The 20,865-nt window shown below is 36.5% G+C and overlaps 1 protein-coding gene across 4 annotated transcripts in view; it reads right to left on the bottom strand.

The window, feature by feature from the left end:
- The window catches only part of KIAA1715 (KIAA1715 ortholog), a 57,503-nt gene that overhangs the window by 14,420 nt on the left and 22,218 nt on the right, over positions 1 to 20,865 (bottom strand). For 2 of the 4 annotated variants that reach the window (XR_774277.1, XR_774276.1), the window contains exons 9-13: positions 16,259 to 16,477; positions 10,934 to 11,039; positions 10,160 to 10,230; positions 8,709 to 8,879; positions 1,468 to 1,727 (exon numbers count right to left, since the gene is read on the bottom strand). Coding sequence is in view for 2 of the 4 variants with exons in the window: in XM_010566295.1 (XP_010564597.1) it covers positions 1,531 to 1,727; positions 8,709 to 8,879; positions 10,160 to 10,230; positions 10,934 to 11,039; positions 16,259 to 16,477 (764 nt within the window). In the remaining 2 variants the exon portion in view is untranslated. Of the gene's footprint in view, positions 1 to 472; positions 1,728 to 8,708; positions 8,880 to 10,159; positions 10,231 to 10,933; positions 11,040 to 16,258; positions 16,478 to 20,865 lie in introns of those variants that run through there. The other 2 variants (XM_010566295.1, XM_010566310.1) reach the window with 1 other exon arrangement.

Raw genomic sequence — 20,865 nt, 5'->3', positions numbered from 1 at the left:
ATTCTGACTGATGTAAGGGTTGAGCCTCTAAACTAACCCCAAAGAATCAGAAAAAGCATTTATTTGGAAAAGAAAATTAATCATTGCTGCTCACGTAATAATTATGTCTCATATAAAGACGTGGATACTAAGGTCACATTTAGAAACATTTTTTCTTGTAAAGGGCTTTTGAGCTACTAAGATTTAGCTTTTTGCTGCCTTTACACTAGTTCACTTGGGGACCAAGACGATGATAAAAAAATGTGTTTTGAAGTTTCTCCTTCCCTCCATATAGTGAGGTACACAGAAAATACACACATGATGAAACTTTTATCAGAACTACTACTAAATCAACCAAGTTACACATGGTCAGCATTTATTTCTAGAAAAAATCTGATTGATTTAGGTACCTTATTTCCAGGTACCAGAAAAATTCTACTCCAGGTTCCCAACTGCTATATTTAACAGGAAACGTATAACAAGTGTCCTTAGCTTGAAAAGCTATACAATAAAAAAAGTACAGTTTCGGTAATCCAGCAGCAAGTATTCATTGTAATTTTAATAATAAAATCAACAGACTTTAGGCACAGTTAGGAAAGTCTTTTGGCAAATGCACATGTGCTTCCGCTATTGATCAGGGATCTATTTCTATTCTATCAAAGCCACCTTAGCTACATATAGACACGCTCCTTTTAAGGTGTCATATGCCTTCTGAACTTCCACAAAGTAACTGTAGAATGCTGCACACAGCAGAACAAAAATTCTCTTCTGTTTTAGGAATCACAAAGCAAGCATTGCTGCTAGACATCTTTATTTTCCTTTAACAAAATACACAAAGGCACAAAGTTCACTTATGTCTTGTCATTATTGTACAGGTATAAATAGTGCTTTGTATTCAAGTACAATCAAGTGCAGAAACTTTCTATTTTTCTGTAAACACAAAACAGTTTTGTATGTATGTGCCTCTGGTTCATCTGCAACGCAAATACCAAAGGAGATGCCATTTATCTGAGTGCTATTTAACTGAACTCTGTCAAAAAGTTAGACAATGAATAATATTAACACCACTGTAATGACACTTTCCATATGCTTAAGTCAAATGTCAGATGACACTTGAGCTTGTAAACATCTGTGTATTTAAAATGTACTCAATTTTAACAGGGAAGCATTAAAACATATCTTAAGTTCACTAGACCAAACTTACTAGGTCAGTTGCTCTCGATAATTGCTCTTTATGTGAGAGCTAAAGAGATGTCAAATTGTAGGTCACCCTTAGCAAAGCATATACTTCTAAGTTTTTAAATATGCAAACTGAATGATGGCTACAACTGTTAAACTTCAATCAACTATACATTCTGTGTGTTAACATTTAAAGACACATGCTTAATTTACAATACCCACTTTACACATAGCTTTGACATACTGTGGCAGTTGAGGCAGTTTAAGCTCAAGCGAGATTTTTAAGTTGTACCATTAAAAAAAGCTCACCTGAATAGTAACAACAGGCATGAACAAAGCTCAAAACTAGCTACAGAAGGCACTTGAAGTACTTTATTCTGCTTTCCCTAAAGATTCTTCACTTTGTTCAGCTGAAATAGACTCTGAAATAGTGTCTTCCATTGTTGAAATGTTTTCTGCCGCTTCTTTTTCAACTTCTTCAGCTAGCTTATCATTTAGCTGCTCAGGACTTAGTGCTTTGTTATCTGTCTCGTTTGTTTCAACAATCTGGGCCACGTCTTCTTCAGAGTCTGTGGAAAAAAAATTATGAAATAACCATTTCCAAAAGTGAAAAGGTAGCTAATATTCTGAAAAAACAAGTGAAAGTACATTTTGCAATCATACACAGGTTTTGACTAGTCACTGCATGAAATTCTCTACTGCTAAAAACGATTTTATTTTTCTATCAAGAGGGTCACAGGCAAAACCTGTAAAATTTAATAAAAAAGAAAATACTATGGAAAAGAGTTCAGATCCCACTATGAAACTATTATGTATTATTTTTATGTGTTCACCCTCAACAGAATTTTCTAAGCTTGTTCATTAGTGTGAGACAGTGTCAGAAATAAGACACGATGGTAATTCGGCTTCTTTGTGTTTGGTAATGAAAGTTTTACCAACAGCTTTTTCTATAAGAGTTCAATCTGTACACAGAACCTAAACTTTCTACTTGGTGGAAACTACTTTAAACGTAAGGAGACAGATAACCAGAAAAAAAAAAAAGATCATTCTAATCTGGTTCTCAACATCAAGACAGCCAATGAAAATTACTGCATATTCTCAATCTTCCCACAGGAAGTGTAGGAAGGATACACTGAAGTATCTTTACTCTCAATCTGGGATGGGAGTTTCTTTGATTAATAGGCATATTTTCAAGATCAGTCAGAAATATTTATCATAAGTACTACCTCTAAAGAAGTAAACTCTAGCTTCCCAACAGGATTTCAGTAGCGTATGAGAAAAGACAATCACATTTTGAAGTAAGCATAAGCACTGAAAAACTGAACACCAAGTGTTGCACTAAATAACACAAAGGTACTGTAGAATGATACTACTGATGGCGGTTTATTAATTGACTAGTATTAGTCAATACTATACAGCATTAATGCATACTGAAGGCAAGCAGTTTGCAAAACTGATGCAAAGTTACAGCTCAAAAACGTTAGCCTTATCAAATGTTTGTAATTTCGTATTGATCAAGACATTTTGGGTGTCTGAAAGTAAACTAGACTGCTTCAGGCTGATGTTCACAGAATTCAAGCAGGGCTGAAAGTTTTAGAACCATTACTCTGGCTTCTTGGGTCGCAACCAACAAGAGCAGCTGCTGCACACCCTGGTCCAGCAGACCTGGTACAACCACCATGTGTCACCAAGAACAAGACCCCTCTTCCCACACACAGCTCCATGTTCAATACCTTTCTCCTCATCTACCTAGTTCCAGACTGCACTTCAGACTGCTCAATGAAGCCCAGCTTCTCCATTTCTTCCTCTGACTTGATCTTCCATCTTAACAAGTTTGCAGCCAGCTTACCTCCTGATTCAGCTTCCTTCCCTGCTGTCTCAATCACAGGCTGCTCAACAGCTGCCCTGGCTTCTTGTTCCAAAATTTCTCTGGAGCCATCCATCAGATGGTCAATCCTCCTATTTCTGCCCAAGCAAATTAATGTCCCTAGTTTCTTTCCAGACCATCCCACACTCCCCTCCTGCTCTTCAATTTCCTTCTTGATCCCACCCCAGCCTGTGCTCAATCTTTATCACCCAACTGTCAGTTTTCTCTCTTTCATGTCTGCATTTTTTCTTCAGCCTCAAATTCTATGAATAAGTTTCTGCCTTTTCCTGCCACAATCCTTCCACACTTGGGTTACATTACTTCTTTCTTTATTGCTGCTGCTCAGGCTCGATTCAAAGTACAGGATGTGAGGAAGAGACAACTCCATGCCCTCTCAACTCATTTGTAGCATAGCCCAACCATTACTTGTTTGCAGAGTTTCAGTCCTGCAGTCCTCAACTGAATGAGGCTTAGCACTCTGCAGAAGTGACTTGTTCTTAGTCTGATCAAGGTAAAGAGACTATTCATTCAGCCTGATCAGGACAACGTCAAGCATCTACAACATGTTTGAGGACAGCACCAGGGACAACCAGCCACTAGCAGAAGCAAGCAGAAGGTTCTAATTAAAAGGAAAAAACTAACTGAGTGCATGTTCTAACTCTGTATTCAAAGGAACAGGAGAAAGATGCTGCTTTCCTTTTTATATTCTACTAAAAAGTATGGAGACACTGCTTCTCTGAGAAAAAATTGTCAGGTATTATGACTTTTCCCTTCACCTTGTTCTTGATTAAACTTAGTGAAACTCCTGAAACTCTCCAGAATATACAGTTAAAACAAACCAACTTACATGGAAAATTTTGGTCTGATAATTAAATCTGACAAAGTTATAAAGAACTAAAGAGTAGGTCCTTTAAATGAGAAGTCAGAGCAATCATAGTTAAGTGGTGCTACTAACTCCAACTATAAACATGACCAATCTTCATTAAACAAATACAGTGATTCCATTTTAAATGCATCAATTAATGGAAACCTTGCCTAAAGCCAGCTTGATCTCAATATTGCATGATTTAAGTTATTGTAAAAGCAGTAGCTAAGAAGAGAAAGCTCTAACAGTAAACTCAAAGATGACAAAAGAAAATTAGTGTTCTTGATGATTAATACTTAATCCATGATTTAACTGAAGAATATAGCTACACATACATGATATTAACAGCAAACAGCCCTATGCTGGCCTGAGGCAAATTTAAGAGCTGTATCAACGTAGCTTTAAAAACCTGCTCCTGGCTACAGCAGTTCCTTTTTTGCCCCCAACACTCCTACTTAATGCTTTGTACTTAGAAAGCGTATGTACTTCATATTGTCAGTCAGCTACACCTCTTCTTGTTGCAAAGAATATTTCACTGCATAACCAGTGAAATCTCAATACTGCATCTCTATTAACTAGAATATGTGTGTCTGTTATGCAGGAATTCACGAGAAAAAGGTATAAAATAATTACACTAAAACATAGCTGCTTTACTTGTACTTAGTGTAGGAAAAAACCACAACCTTAGCACCACTAAAGTCTGAAAGACATTAGACTTCCACACCATTTTCAGGACCTTTGGGACAAGTTTTCTTCACTACTGCAGCTCCCCATTAGGGCAGACTTTCACATGGTGCCATGTGTCTGAAATATCTTTAAGGAACACACGCTTCACAGTAGTCTGTGTTCATGGCTTTGATAATACAGAAAGCTATTTTGAAGCCTTTGAAAAAGAAGCCCGATAACAGCATAGCATTTGATTCCCTGCACCCTTTACATCCTACCAAAAAGGAAAGCTGTGGTGTTCAGCAAAATTGAACTGTGGTAGACTGGAAACATAATACATTTTTAAACCAGAAGAACTTGTTTACAAGTCATTAAACTCAAGTTGAGCTGACCCATATCCACCTGAGAAGTCATGGAATTCTAGCCATATTAGCTGAACTAAGGAAAGAGCACAGCAGGCAGAAACTCACATCTCTGAAAAGAAACAATGGCTTACAAAAAATATAGCAGGCTCATGCTGTCCTACGAAAGCAGAGCGTATTTGGTAAAAAGGCAAGCCAAAGCTGTGAAACAGAAAATGCCTCCAGTCCAGTTTTTCTTAAAAACAAACAAAAACCCCACACACTAACTCATACCATTCTGACCAGAACAAACACTCAAAGTTATTTCTTAGTCCTTTATCCTTAACCAGTTTTATTCCTAGATAAAGTTTCTGCTCCATCTATAACACTTGCCCAAAGCCAGGCTCTACTTTTAGTAGAACTCAAATAAGCATGCAATTAAAGTGCCATTATTTCTGGAGGACAGCATTATTGTGAACCTTTCTGTTGAACAAACCAAGTTTCTGCATCTGCCTTTTAAATGGAAGTTCTTTCAAACATACTAGCAGTTGCTGTATTCCAAGAATCCTTAAAAGTGACACAGCATTAAATCACCATAAAATATTTCATCAAGATGGTCAAGGAATTCCACAAAAATCTAGAGACAACACAGGAAGCTGTCTCCATAAAGTGCTGACCACAGTGGTGAAATCTGAAGTTCAAAGGCATCTAATATCATCACCAGATACTCACCACAAAATACTGAAGTAATCAAATTTTGTTTCAACCTTCGACCATTGCTAAACGCTAAACCTGAATCAAGAATGCAGCGTAACAGTACCAAATACAGGAAAGGCAAAACTAATCAAGAGGATAAAGGTGGTTCCTGTTGGCTTTTTCAATATGATCCAAACATTAATACTTCCAAGAGAAGTACATAAGAGAACAGACTAGCCTTTGATTAAAAGAATTCAAGATCAAGCCATTTAGGAAAAAAGGTAAGAAAAGAACTGAAGTATATTGTATATTGCTTCATTCTGGTACTAAAATTTCCCAAATTATTCTGAACAGGGAGGCATGATGTTTGTGCCAGTAATCTGCATCAGATTGACAGCGGACAACCCCATGTTTCCAGAGGATTAAAAAAAATCCAAGGTTCAGTGCCAACAGCACTCCCCATAACCATTCTTCAGATCTCTTATCCACAGGAATTGCATGTAACATGCTCGTCACTGCATGAGCACACAACTGAAAAGAGATTCAGTTTCATACTCTACTCATTAGTAAAAGTAGCTGACTGGTAAAAAATATTTATAGCACTTCTGTATCACATTAGCTTCCAGTTTCTTCAAGCTATACAGCTATGGTCTAAATGAGTTACAGATAAGAGTTGGATCTCCCTGTGCTGTCAACACTGTGGTGAAGTTGGGTTTCCTGATGTTAATGTTTGTTTACATCTGTAAGTGAAGATATTCTCTATTCTTGCTATGACAGCCACTATACTACTGTAGTGAACAAAACCCTTCCCCAGAGCTATACCTCAGTGATAGCTTCAAACCTTAAACTTGCAATCAAGGAATATGTTCATTTATTAACAAATTCCGACTGCCTGTAAGCAGTTACATTTCAAATTAGGGTTCTGATGGAAAAAAGTGATTTACTGAAAAATGTTATTTTCTCATTCATAAGATATGACTTTGTAGCAAGTCGCAGGCAGTTAATGCACAGTGACAAACTGATAGGGTAGCACTGGCCTCTTCTACATCAACAAGACATTTCTCAGTTTTCAGTTATGTAAAATATTAACACACACTTATTTCTGGCTGCTTACTAATTATCAAAACAGAATTGTTTATATCTTGGAGATGCAATATTCAGAAAAGATCAGATATTTAAGCTAGATAAAACCAAAAAGTCAGTATACCAGTTATTTATTACTTATGCCTCTTCTGAAAACTTTCACCACACACTTCCTAGCAGGAAAAGGGAACTGGGGAACAAACCCCACAGTGGTTTCCTTTGTTGTTGTTTTTAAATAAAGCAGCAATACAAGACCACACCAACAAAACCCAAGTAATTTTCAGTGTTAAAGGTAAATTGGTAAAATCGCATTTACTGCAATAAAACTCTCCTATAATTTATCCCGAAATACTTGATAAAATTCTGCTTTCAAAAAAGCAAGTTATTTTGCAGAATTTTCACTCCTACATCTCAAGTGCCTAACGAAAGTCTCACACTAATTCTTAAGGTTTTACATTTTTTACATCATCTAGAAAAACTGACTCAGCAGCTCAGACCCATTAAAGGCATAGTTTGATAAACATTTCCTTCAATGATAATACCAGCTTAATTAGCACGTCCCTCTCCCAAAACCTCTAAGAACCTGCAGTTATGGATAATACTCAGAAGCCCTCGAGACACACACCTCCAAGAGCTGAATATCCATCTTTAAGGGCTTCCCTATTTGATTCACACAGAGGAAAATAAGCAAAGTTTTGAAGACTCCAGCAACAAATGATGTCTTTTCTATAAGAATCTTCTAACTTTAAAAGTAGCCAAGAAGCTACTAGCCTACCGTCCACTCACTGAAAAGATTATTAGATCATTTGAGGGCAAAGATGACATTCGCATCGTCTTAGCTTCAACCATTTGATTTCAATCTTACTTTCACACTAGTAATAGTACTTTTAATGAAGTAAGAGTGCATTATGGCACAAGAAAAGAAACCAACTAAGTCTTCCCTATAAAGCACCTGGCACCAGACGACATCTAGAGATGGCTACAGTTAGACACGCCTTCGCTACCAGTCTCATGCAGACTTCTCATGCCAGAAAGTAAAGGCCAACGCCTTTTTGTACTCTCTGTTAAAGATAATCAAGCAGAAACATTATTTCTGACAGTTTCCCACAGTTGGTGTGTTTCTAGCCTGAATCTCAGGGCTGTACACTATTCGATAGCTTCCCCCCATGATCCCTATTTAAACTAATGTAAAATCCCATCAAGTACTCAATAGCACATCTAACTGGAGATTCTCTGGTTTGAAATTATAATTTCTGGAGTCTTTTCAAACACTACATCTTCCTGTTGGCTGTACACCAGATGCCTACAGTATCTGCAGACTATAAAATGTCTCAAAAGGAACTATGTTAAATTAAAATTGACAATTTGTCTTTGAACTCCCTGAAATTAAACAAGGCAGTTTTACTAGATTTTCCTGCCCTGAGGAAAACAGCAAAAGGAACAAAGGCAGAAATTCCAACACACCTCAATCAAATGACCTGCTGAACACAGTGAAAGTTAACCACTTCGGGACATATTCCCTTCTTAACTATTTCTGTAATTTACAGTGCTATTTTCTGTCTGTTCGTCAGTAACATAAAAGTGAAAAATCTTGTTATGCCATCATTTGCATGAGACATATTGCCTAATATGAAGAAATTTTAGGGTACAGGACAGAAGACAACAGGATCAACAAGCTAAGCTAGAAGCAGGGACAAGAAGAATTGAAAAAATATAAACTGCAGCCACTACAAAATTAGAATAGAATAGACTATTTCAGTTGGAAGGCACCAACAATGATCATCTAGTCCAACTGCCTGACCAATTCAGGGCTGACCAAAAGTTAAAGCATGTTATTAAGGGCATCGTTCAAACGCCTCAAACACTGACAGGCATGGGGCATTAACCACTTTTCTAGGAAGCCTGTTCCAGTGTTTGAGTTCTTCAGTTGTTCTTATTCTTATAAAAAACTCATCTAAACAGAGAGCTAAATGACAGGGGGGATTTCATTAGATATTAAAAAAAGATCAGACTTCACGAGATTAACACATACCTTCTGTCTGTTGAGTCTCCTGGGGCTTTCTCTCTCTAGGTTCTAGAGGCTCAGTTTCAGATGGCAATTCTGCAGATTGCTTTTTTTCAAAACTGAAGTCTGGAAGTCGTGGAGCCTGCGGTCTAGTTTTTCTTGCAGGATTCAGGAAAAAGCAGTAGGCACACCTAAATGCTACACAAAAGTACACCCTATAAGTAGCCTCACTACTTAATTTCACATTCCACCTTTATTCCTACACTATATTCTGACTGTCCTAAATACTAAAAACAGAGACTTAAATAAGTGACTATCAATACCCAGGAGTACCTCCATTAAATTTACACAAGCTGCTCCATATAGCTCCATTTTTAACTTCAGCATACATTTGCTTCTTAAAAACCTGTTTGCTTTCAGCTCTGCTGCACTTATGAGTACTGCCCACCACTGTGAAAGGTTTGACCACAATGAACAAAATAATGCAATTCAGTACCACCAGATGTTGCCACATGGTGTTCTTCTATTCTTTCCTACAAAAGAATTAAGTTGGCAGATGAGTTTTTTTTTTTCTCTTAAGATGCCACTTTCCTCGCCCTTTGAGTAAGGAGATGCTATGGATTCTGCAAAATATGTCTCACTCTGCTTTTTGAGGAGCATTCTGCTCCAATGGTGCTTAATTCAGAAAAGGTAGTTTTGTTCTGGAGAAATACTGGATACCACTTTATAGTTAAATGCGTATTTCCCCCACCCAAGACAAAGGAAGAAGTGGCAATTTCTTGCACAGTTGAATTATGAACTTACTTGAGCTAAGATGACCAATAGACTACAATATCTTTGGTTCCACAGGAAACATTCAGCTTATTCTTACAATGCTGTATATTTACTCATAAAATTAAGCAAAACAAAAAAGAAGATTTATCTAAGATTCCCTCATTTCTTAAGCATCAGGCTTACACCTGTGGTAGAAAGGAGGCAAAATAAAACATCTGTGTTCAATAAAGAGCTGTGTCTGTCTTAAGTTATTGTCAGCCGTAAATTCACATATAGCCCCCTAGGGCTTGTTCCCACTCCTTTTCCGATACCTCCCCAAGATCATCTTGCCAAAGCAAAATTTTGTTTAAGTTCTGGTAAAAGAGGCACACTTTCATGTCAGATAGTTTCTCAATATAAAACCCTTCTGAGAACCATTCATAGCCAGTAGCAATTCTCAGGGATGTATTGGAGGAGGCTTATTTCTACTGAATAGTTTTCTACACATAAAATCCTTGGCCTGAAGGTTGCAATAAAGTACTTCTCTAAGACTTGAAGTGAATCTTAAGACACAGAGTAATAAGTTACCATAAAACTGTTCCCGTATGAAGTGGCATTTCACAGTGTCAGTTAAGTACTTAACTGCAACCAGAATGAAGTATGATGCATATTAGTTATGAAACGTAAGCCAACTAATAGAGAGTCTACCACAGTTTAGCTCTTACCTATGTATTCAAACTCTTCCTTCAAAGCCATACCATTGTGAGAAAAACATTGCTGACATATAAGGGCATACCTAGAAAACATGAAGAATATATAATTACATACCTTTAAGTAATAACACACTGAAGTGAGATGCATTTTACCTTAGATATTGACTAATAGCTTAGATATTTACTCTTTAAAATAATTTCCACAGTGAAATAATTATCCTTTAAAGCAAACTAAATCTGTATATTAAATAATAGTTTTTAAAGTTGGTTTAAAAACAGTGATTCTTAGCTACAATTTAAACCTCATGGTTCAATATACTTTTAATATCATCATTGTCAGAAAATAACATCCAAATTAAGTTTATATTTCATTAGAATATAGTCAATATGAAAAGTGACCATGGTTAACATGAAAGTTCTGATATGTTTGGATCGTTCTGAAGGCAATCTGAAAGCATTTATAATGGTAATAAAGCTAAAGTGCTGAGATAATTTTTTTTATATTTTTAGGTCAAAGTATAATTCATTCACTCACTCCAGCATAGATTTTTCTCTTTGTATCACATGGCTAATCCTACCCAAACTAGAGGTTTGGTTTTTTTAAAATGTTACTGTTTTTCCTACAGTGATTTCAGGTGAAACACTGAAAAAGGGCCATTTCATTATGAAAGTTTTGGACAAATTAATTTGCAATTCTTTTAACCTTGACAGGTCTGGCTTAAAAAAAGCAGTTAAGAAGCTTCCTATCTCTTAAGTGTTTAGGTATTTCCTTTAGCAACTCTTTACCTGTTCTGAGGACCATCGCCAACCAAATATTCAATAACTCTATCCACAACTCCTCTTTCTCGAGGAAGAATAGGTCTTGCTAAAGGAGGGCCTGGAGGATGAAGACCTAGGAAGACATGAACTATGTCAAAATTATTTTCAACTATATTATTATATATGATATTTCATTGTGCATGCTACTGTTAATAAAATAATTGCACCTACTTAATATACATGGCCATATTTCTTAGTCCACTAGAAAAACTGCTAGGATTTTTAAAGCCACACTAGTTGAAAGTTCCTCCTCTGCTCCTTTAGCTTATAATCTTATTAAATCACTCTACTTTTACACCTTGCATAGGTAATTAAATTTGTAATTTCTAAAGAACTTAAGGCACCAACAGTATTTAACGATTACTCACAAACAGAGGATTTTTAAGCAAAAAAACCCACCTCCTCATTTGAGTTTTCTTCATATACTCTCAACTCTGCATATTCAACACTTAAAATTTACACCAATAAATCAGGTAAAATCAATTACAACAGTAGAAGAGCTAAAGATGTTACCAAAGAAGCATCCACTGGTTTCTGTGTAAATATTATACTGCATGAGCATGCTCTCAGTGTGCATTCAGTCTACATTATTAAACCTGTCTAGCCATTTGGCAGTTTGGTAATCCCATGTTTAATGGAAGGTTGGATTACCTTCATATTTATGCTCAGTCGAAGAAGCCAGAAGGCTACTATTAAGATACCACTTTTCATATCCCACATGTTTAACAAACTACTATCAAAATAAAACTCCATTAAGAACAGGTAACAGCAATAGCTGGTACTACCTTTTTCACCTCTGTTTACATATGGCAGTTAAAGTAGACCAACGGCACAAACTTGTCTTTCCACAAAGTTTTGTACAATAGACCAGATGTTTTAAGACCACTGCAAGCTGCCAGTTTCCATTATATAGCTTTGAGTTCTTATGTCTACCTTCCTTTCCAGCCCTAAAACAGAAGATGCTAGGCATAATGCACAAAACACAATTTGGTAAGAAACTAAGTCTGAATCATTCAGATGTGACCATTCAAATAAAGTATCTGAAACTTCTTCCCAAGACCATGCTCCTGGCCAAGAGGCATTTTACACAAGCACAGGCAGTATTAAATTACAGTACTTTCAACAAACAGATACCAGACAGATAGTCTTGAATGCAAGATAATTAAGTGAGCACTTAGGGGTGGGGGGGCAACAACCAGACTTAAAGTGTTTATTTCCGTAAGACCTTTATGAATTACATTCAAAAGCCACAAAAAACAATGTTTGAGTAGGACAACGAACCAGTCCTTTCGGAACTCAAACTAGGACAAAATGGTCAGCTTCAAGCCACCTGAAGGCATAATTATGAAACCTGACAGATAAGACTCAGTTTAACCCAATGACCAAATTACTTGTAACAATGTGAAAGTCCTATTCAAGCTTAAGATAGTTAAGAAGGTTAGACAGAAAAAAATTCAGCTAATATTAGCAGGTTTCATACTGAGATGAGCATATAGTAATCTGAAGCCATGCAAGAACTAAGTATATTTAATTCGTAGAAGTAAAATTCCCAAGGCATGAAAAGTGACCAGTGTTTTCTCAGGGAAGAGTTCCGGCTTGCAGCGATTCTTGCTACATCCAGTAAAAACAGATATACAAAAGGCATGGCTTAAAAGAAAGGCTTTTAGTGACCACAGATTCAGCCTTCATTTCTCTTTTCAATTTGCTGTATGCTTCCAGTATTTTTCTTGAGAAGATATGTTTCACAGAATCCCCCATAATGCCCAATAAACAAAGAGGAAGCTAAAGGGCAAAACAAACTAAACCCAATGTCTGAAGATGCAAAAAGGATTTTTTAAAAAATCCAAATAAAGGACTACTAAGAGAGTAGAGTTTGTTAGCAAGTTAAACAATTCAGAAGGACATTTAATTGAAAGATACTGTGGAAAAAAACAGTGAACTTCAAGCTTCTCGGAGACAGATTTAGCTTTCTTGTAGCACCTTAGCTGGGGCCAGCACCAGGACATGCACAGTCATAGCTTCCAACACAACTGATACTCTTTCATAAACATACGCACAGAAGTAACACGTAGCTCTTAAGTACAGTACACACAGGCAAAGACAACCCACCAAGTCTTACTATTTGGTAAGCTGATCCAAGATGGGCTTTAAGTTTAAATACAGCATTAAACATATCTGCCAGCAATTACCATCTCAAGCCTTCTACCTTTTAATCTTCACAGATCAGAGCAACAAAGGAAAGAGTAACTTATGGCAGAATGTGCTACATTGCGGTAAACCTCAAGCAGAATGCCACACACAGCTAACCTCCATCCTCTATGGCAAACCTCAGAAGCATTGTAGAAATCAAACATTCAGCAGTGCCCTCTCTAAGTGCTACACATAGAATGACACTAATCTGGCCATTAAGGTTGCAATATTTCTAACAGCACAGCCTTTCAGAATACCTCTCATCAATACTGGATAATTGACCTAAATTGACTGTCCTAATCTTTACAAGCACAATAAAATGTGATCAGAAAATACTGCAATTTACAACCTTTCAATAAGCACAAAAAAGTTTCATGCTTAACACAAATGTTTTTAAAATAACCCTCATTTTCACAAACAAGAGAACTGAATTCAGGAGATATGAATCAGTGAATGCATTCCCAAGTTATTCCTGTATTCTGTCAACAAGCAGGAACCCAGACTAAAAAAAAACCTCACAGCAGCAAGGCAGAACAAATTCAGTGCAACATAAACTGGACCTAATGCTTCACTTTATAGATTCTGTCCAGAGAAGAGTTAAGGCAAAATGTATTTCCTAAAGCTTCACAAAAAAAACCTGAAAGACCCAATACTTCCATTTAAAAAAAAAAAAAAAAAAGAGTGAATGGAGAACGTCTGACATAGGTGTGAAGTAAAGGTCTGGAGCATTGATATAATCCGCAATAAAATTAAAACTCTAGAATAAATTTGTGAATACCTGGCTAACACTCAAACGTATATTTAGCCCTATATTCAAAAAAACAAATTTTCATATGACCTGTATATCACCAATATATGAAAAGTTTCTAGAGGTTATTTAATTTTTACCTCGTTTATTAAAGTTACACAGAATGAAACATCACAACACACTCCAAGAACAACTTCAATTACCTGCCTACTAATAACTCAAACCAACCATCTTAGTTCTCATGCTGTTATGGACACCAGTAATTAATATAAACATCAAAAGCAATCATTGTAGAAAGACTGGTCATTTCTGCAAAGCTTGGCAAACTCTCAACTACCTGCTGGTTATTAATTTTCAAACATATGGGCGCTCTGTGGTAATACACGTTAAATTGATTCTCCTCTACAAAATATAGTATAATGAAAATGAATTATTAATCTTCTCCAAAGTAGAGATAATTAAGGCTATTCCTATTTGTTGCAAGCTATGCATAAACTTTGATGCAACAATACTACCTTTATAGATACTGAATTTACATACTTTTCACTACAGCAACATGACTGAGATTTTATATGCCTGGAAGGTTTGGGGAAATTCAAGACAAAACAGGGCTTCCACATTAACAGACAACTGCAGTGGCCTCCATTGCTATCTATGACAAAATAACACATTTGGTCAAAACACCAGTTATTAATGAGAAAAAACAAAAAATGTGCTTATAAAGCAGTATCACAAAAACTACATGAAATATTTTAATTAACAGGCTTAGCAACTGTCCTTTCAAACAAGTCCATTAATACTTTCTTTCTTCTTCCTCTAAACCATTTCTGCAGTAAAGGCTAAATTTTATCCAGCTTATTCAATGTGCCTGAATCTTCCCCTAAGAATAAAACTATTATATAGCTGGTATTATTTTATTATATAGCCAGCTTCTTATACAAGGAGCCTGTGTTTTTAAACTCATTAAGGAATTTTCAGTAAGCAGGTTTCAGTAAACATAGTTTGTAACCAAATGACAAATTTCCTGGTGCAAGGAGCTGATTTCTGGTACTTCAAGATAATCAAGACTTACTAATAGCTTGCCTTTACAATTCACTTCAGGGATAAAAACAAATTTAGCAGCTTTGTAATATAGGTAAACAATTACTAACAAAAAATAAGACTTAATGGACTCTGCAGATAAGTGAGAAATCACAGCTTCTCATGACAAGTTTATTCCACTACACTAAACAATATGAACAGGCATTTTAAGATCTTGGGCAGCTGAATGTTCCATTATGAGATCAGGTGTCAATATATTATGTATAGTCCTACTTTTAGATCATATCATAGAAGTTAGTAAGCAAGGACATACAGTTTGTAAGACCTAAGTAACTTAAACATCAGGAACACAGGGCAGAGAAAAATATTCTTGATCCCTGTATAAAGAGCAAAGAACTACTCCACATTACAGTGGTGCTCAGAAGATTCTTGGCAAGTTGCATCCCTTCTATTTTCAAGACAGCATTTCATCTCCTTTCTTGCCTTGTGATCCAACTTGCCAGACATCCTGCAACAAATGAAAGGCCTGGCACTAACCCATACACAGCTTTACCATGCATGAGGAGAACGAGAACAACACCTCCCACCCAAAACTCTAAAATTTCGCTATCCCTCCTATGGAATTTAGTTCATGTTCTATTAAATAAAGTCCATTCCATCTGAACACCAAGTCAGAAATCAAGGAAAAAAGCATTTTCAGGATATGAAACCAAATTTTAAGGAGCTCTCATTTCTACCACATTTCAACCTGTTGCTAAACTTTCAGCTCTTGTACCAAAATAACAATGCGATTTGAGAAGAATTCAGCTACAACATAGACAACTTTTCTGGTGTATTTGGTATTTTACACTTTAATCTATGAGTATAGATTGCATGACTATACCTCCTAGAGTAAAAATTTAAATAAATGTCAGGATGCATGTTAAAAAATATGTGCAGGGTTTAGTGAGAAACATGAATGTATTCTGAAAGTGTTCTCCTCTGTACCTGATTTATATAAGTGTAGAGCTCTTCTAAACTAAGAACATAAAAGGGTATGCTATATTGTTGACTACAGAATACTGCAAAGTTTTATTGCCATTTAAACAAAGAAGCCATAACAGTTAAATGAGCTCAGGCAATAGGTTTCAGCATCAAAAGGTGCCAGCTGTAAAGAGTTATGGCTAATTGAATATGGAACTCCTGCTTAATCAGATAACAGCTCTGCTATTTCCAAATGAAATGCCATTTCCATACTGTCTGAAAATGGCCTATTTTATTGGTAACCAGAGAAAACAATATAAACGGTAAATAACATTAAGTGCTCTGTTTACCCATTCCAGGCACTGAAGTAGCAGGGGATCCAGGGTGTCTTGGTAAAACATTTGATTGCAAGGATGGTACAACAGTTCTTTCTGGGGGTCCACTCAATGCTGATGTGTCTCTCTGCAGATTAGGAGATGCTGGAACCAGTGATTTTGGAGAGCCTTGTTTAGGAGTCACAGGTGGGGGCGTAGAAGCATTTCTTTGAGCTGTGGTCCTCTGACGGATTTCTGATAAGAAATGTGCATACTGAATTTAACATGTAGCATTATAAGCAAGAGATTAGTAAAAGTACATTAATATCATTGTTCCAATCAGCAAATTAGAGTCAAACAAAACAGAAGGGTCTATGACTAAAGATCACCAGCTGCCTGGCTGAGCATGTCATAGAAATAAACCCCCACACAGAACACTATATTTTAATAGCAGTAATTTATTATAACTGTTAAATACTTAGTGCAAAATTCTTCTAGAAGAAAATCAGCAGATACCTACCTTACGATTCTGTTCTGTAAGGCAGAGTGTTGGAGATATGAACAGCTAGATTCAAACCACAACATACAGATAGAACTGACCACTGTTTTTACTCTATAGTTTAAACATGCTTCCAAGTATTTGGCTTTCCATGGGACCAAAAACTACTCAGTCAATGTCTAAAATACCCAGACTAAGTGCCCAGAGTTATTAAAAATTTTTCAGATTGGATAAATGAAACAATTCTAAAGTCAGAAGAAAATGTAATGCTTCACTCGGATCATATAGTTTCATTCACTTTTCAGCAACCGTACCAACAAGCCACATGCTTGGATTTTCACAAAGCAAGAATGGGCTTTGCTGGAACATGTCCTTACCTCTACCTCTTCTCACTCCACTATCACAGTTACTATTAAATCACTATTATGAAAAACTTAAGAGGTTTCCTCAGTTCTTACCTGAAGTCAGAGTTCTCATTAACACCAATGGGAATATCATCCCAATAATACATTAAGGTTTGGATATTATAATATTCATGCAAACCTGAAGTTCCATTATATTTATCTGCAAATTTGTTCCTCAAAACAAGACAGGAACAGTGCTCATGAAGAGCAGCCACTATCATCTATTTCTCATCCCATCTATACCCAATCACCTCTAGGGAGCCTTTGAAATACACTATTGCAACAAAACAAATTGAAATGTAACCCTCACTTTAGGGCTGTGGACATTAACATGGTTAACAAGTGACAGCTTAGTCTCTAAAAGGTACACTCCAAGAATGCCTACACCTACGGCTATAGTACCCTACAGAGTTAGTATCTAGCACCCACATTAGTTTGAACAAGCTTGCTTGTCTTCCTTCACAACAAATGGAATTTAACATTAAAATTGGACTTTAAATTCAACTCCCCGAGTTTCAAGATTAGAGAGATTTTATGTGCTGACTTTGTGTCAGAATGGAAGAGTTTAAATCCTTAGCAGGCAGTTTGCAGGTCCACTGGTGACCAGCCACAGGGAGATGGGTGTGCTGAAGTCTGAAGAAATGATCCCTGTCCCTGAAAGTACACCACTACCACACTAAGCTTCTGTACGGGTGGAGGAGTCGGGGAGCATGCAACATCAGCCTACACTAGCTAAGAAAGAGTTGCTGTTGCTGGAGTACTGGGTCAAACACAAAAGCTCGGCTGGAAAATCGCCAACATCTAGTGCCACAAAATTGCAACATACATAGGCTACGTTCTTGCCTACTTATCTGTACATATAAATAGGATTAATAGACACCAGAAGAAAGAATAAGAGACTCTTTTGTAGCATCAGTTAGAAGACTACAGCTGCACAAAGTCTTACTAAAAATCCAGCTAGTTCAGTTTCCTACAGAGCAGAACAAATTACTAGTTTTCCCATGCCACACCTTCATGTGCATGACTGCATTACTTCACACAACTTTATCATCCAAGTAAGATCACCCAATGAGTATGAAGATTCTATATTTTAACTTGGTTTTAGGAAGTAAAGCTTGTCTCCTCACTACTTAAACTGTTCAGAATCTGGAAACCAGGATAAATTGGTGAGGTAGTTGCAGAAATTCCTTTAAGGTTTCCTTGGTGACCTGTTTCTATTTTTAAAATAAAACTTTCAACACAGGAGCAGTTTTCATCAAGAATTCATTTATGATGAACCTCACCATTGACATTTCTTTGAGAGCTTTTTGTGAGACCTCAGTAGTAACCTTTCAGGTCTAACTACACTAGAATTGCATCATCCTCTCCATGCCATCTGACCAACAGGCAAAACTCATCTACAAACAATATATTCATTCTGCCCCATGATTTTTTTATCCATACATTCAAGTTTGTGTTATAGTTTCTGCTCATGTACTAGTTTCAAAAAATCAAGCTAAAAGTATGCAATTTCTCAACTCTTCTCAGCTCCACAGATCTTTAAAAAAGATGAATGATAAATATGAAGCCCAGCTCCACTTGTTCCAAGATCACTTTAAGTATCTACAAAAAGACATTTTAATCCACTGCTAAGATTTTCTTCATTCTTTTTCATTATAAAGCCTGCCTTAGTATGGTTTTACATATAAAAATGTCAAAGATCATGACTATAATTTCTACATATGGATGTTACTTCTACATTTTGAAGGCTGTCTTCCTATATCATGTGGTTTAAGCACGTCAGTTTTGGTTGCTTAACACCTCTGAGTCTGTTTTGATAGGTCACAGATGTATCCACATTTATTCTGAGCCCATAATACACACACTATTTCTAAGCAATTTCCATGCCACGTGCAAGAGCTTTGCCCCTTTTGCCTATTCTTTCTGAAGACTCATTTTTGGCAAACCTCCTTTAAAAAGACTTTCAATTTTTAAAAAGTTACTGCTACTTCAATGACTCTTTCCCCATATTTTTGCTCCTACAGAGATGTTGAGCCCAAGTACTTTACAGTCAGTAATAGAGAGATGTGCTTCAGTAGTTTTAGTCTCATTACAGAGGTAAGAATGCAAGACTCGTGAATAACCTGATATCATTTTGTGGAAACTAGCAACAAGGCTTCCCTCCTCCACACACACTCCCTGCCCCTGACTTAGAAGTTGATTAGGCCGTCAGTCTATTCTTATTTCATACTTAAGAGAACTTGTCAACACTCTGCTGCTCCCCAAGTAAGAGAAGTTACCAGAACTAACATGAGAAAATGAGAAATGCTCTACTTGGCAAGACCAACAGTCCATCCATCCCAGTAGATTATCTCTTACGTCATCTCTCAGAGTGGTTGTAGATGTTATTTAAAGACAACACACAAATCTGAATGCTTTCTGTTGCCTACATCTGATACCACCCCCAGGATCCATAAACGCATTGTCAGGGACATTAGAGACTACAGCCCTGTTTAATCATTTTAGTACCACATATGGACCCTGTTGCCCATGAACTCCTCTAATTCCTTTTAAACCTGCTGTCCGCTTCCACAATACCAGCCCTAATATTCTTCTGCAGTAAGTGGATATGATCTATATAGTTCTCAAATTGCCTTGTGTTGAGATGCAACGTGTTAATAATGAGCCTCTTGCAAAGTTCCAGATTTCCATAACTCAGGTTCCACAAGTTTGCTAACATGTATATTGTGTTAGCGTTGAGATATGATGGACAGCTACTGCTGATGTAGGTTTAATGAAGTTCTGCAATTTTCCAAGGTTTTTTCTTCCCTGAATGATTTTAGTGCATCTGCAAACCAACTGTATGAAGACAGATAAATAACTTAAAAATAGAACTTTTATTCTTCAAGCAGACTAGAGTCCAAATTCTGCAGTTACTAGCACTGAACAATACAAATACATAAGCAGGCACATTACTTAACAGGGCTGCTACTCACAACTGATGATTCAGTATGATCTCTTAAAGAATATTGCCAGTGGTGAGACAGCTGTATCTTTCATGTTTACAAGCATAACAATTTTATTTCTCCCTGACTTCAAAACTCCTTGATTTCTGTAGAAAGAATACATCATTTTTAAAGAGCTAGAGCACAATGCAGGTCAACATACAGTTCACATAACTTGCTGGCAAAGACCAACCAAGAATTTTCTTTCTTCCTCCTCATGCCTGTATGCATCCCACAGCTTACAACCATCTGTTATTGCATTATTTTTAATTCAGATCATGGAGTGATCTCATTTACAATACAGCCCTGCTAACAGTTGTATTAGCACAATGAAGGGAGTAGGTATCAACAACAGGATATTGTTGATAAATATTTATTCCACTGCCAATATATACTCACCCTTTTTTTTTCCATACAACCTCAGTACTGAATAACTATATGCTCATTAACTCTACCCTTCAAAACATTTCTGAACAGAAAAAAATTGCACGTAAGTTTTCAAATTCCTTTCCTTCTGGACTTCCAGGTGCTTTCTTAGGTCAAACTCAAGATTCATCTGAATCATCTGGTAAAACTACAATTATTTAAGAAGTGCATGTCAAAATCACAAAAATTGCAAAAAGACCTAAATATATATGAAAATTGGGCCACTACCAGTTGTTTTTGAGAACCAGCTACTATGTAATGCTGATTAAATTTTTTGTACTAATTAGCATGATGCACAAGCTTCCATTTCAACTGGTAAGTCAAAAACAT

This window comes from Haliaeetus leucocephalus, unplaced genomic scaffold (assembly GCF_000737465.1).
Source record: "Haliaeetus leucocephalus isolate CR32 unplaced genomic scaffold, Haliaeetus_leucocephalus-4.0 Scaffold1, whole genome shotgun sequence".
NCBI classification, from domain to species: Eukaryota; Metazoa; Chordata; class Aves; order Accipitriformes; family Accipitridae; genus Haliaeetus; species Haliaeetus leucocephalus.
This window is presented reverse-complemented; position numbering and strand designations above follow the sequence as displayed.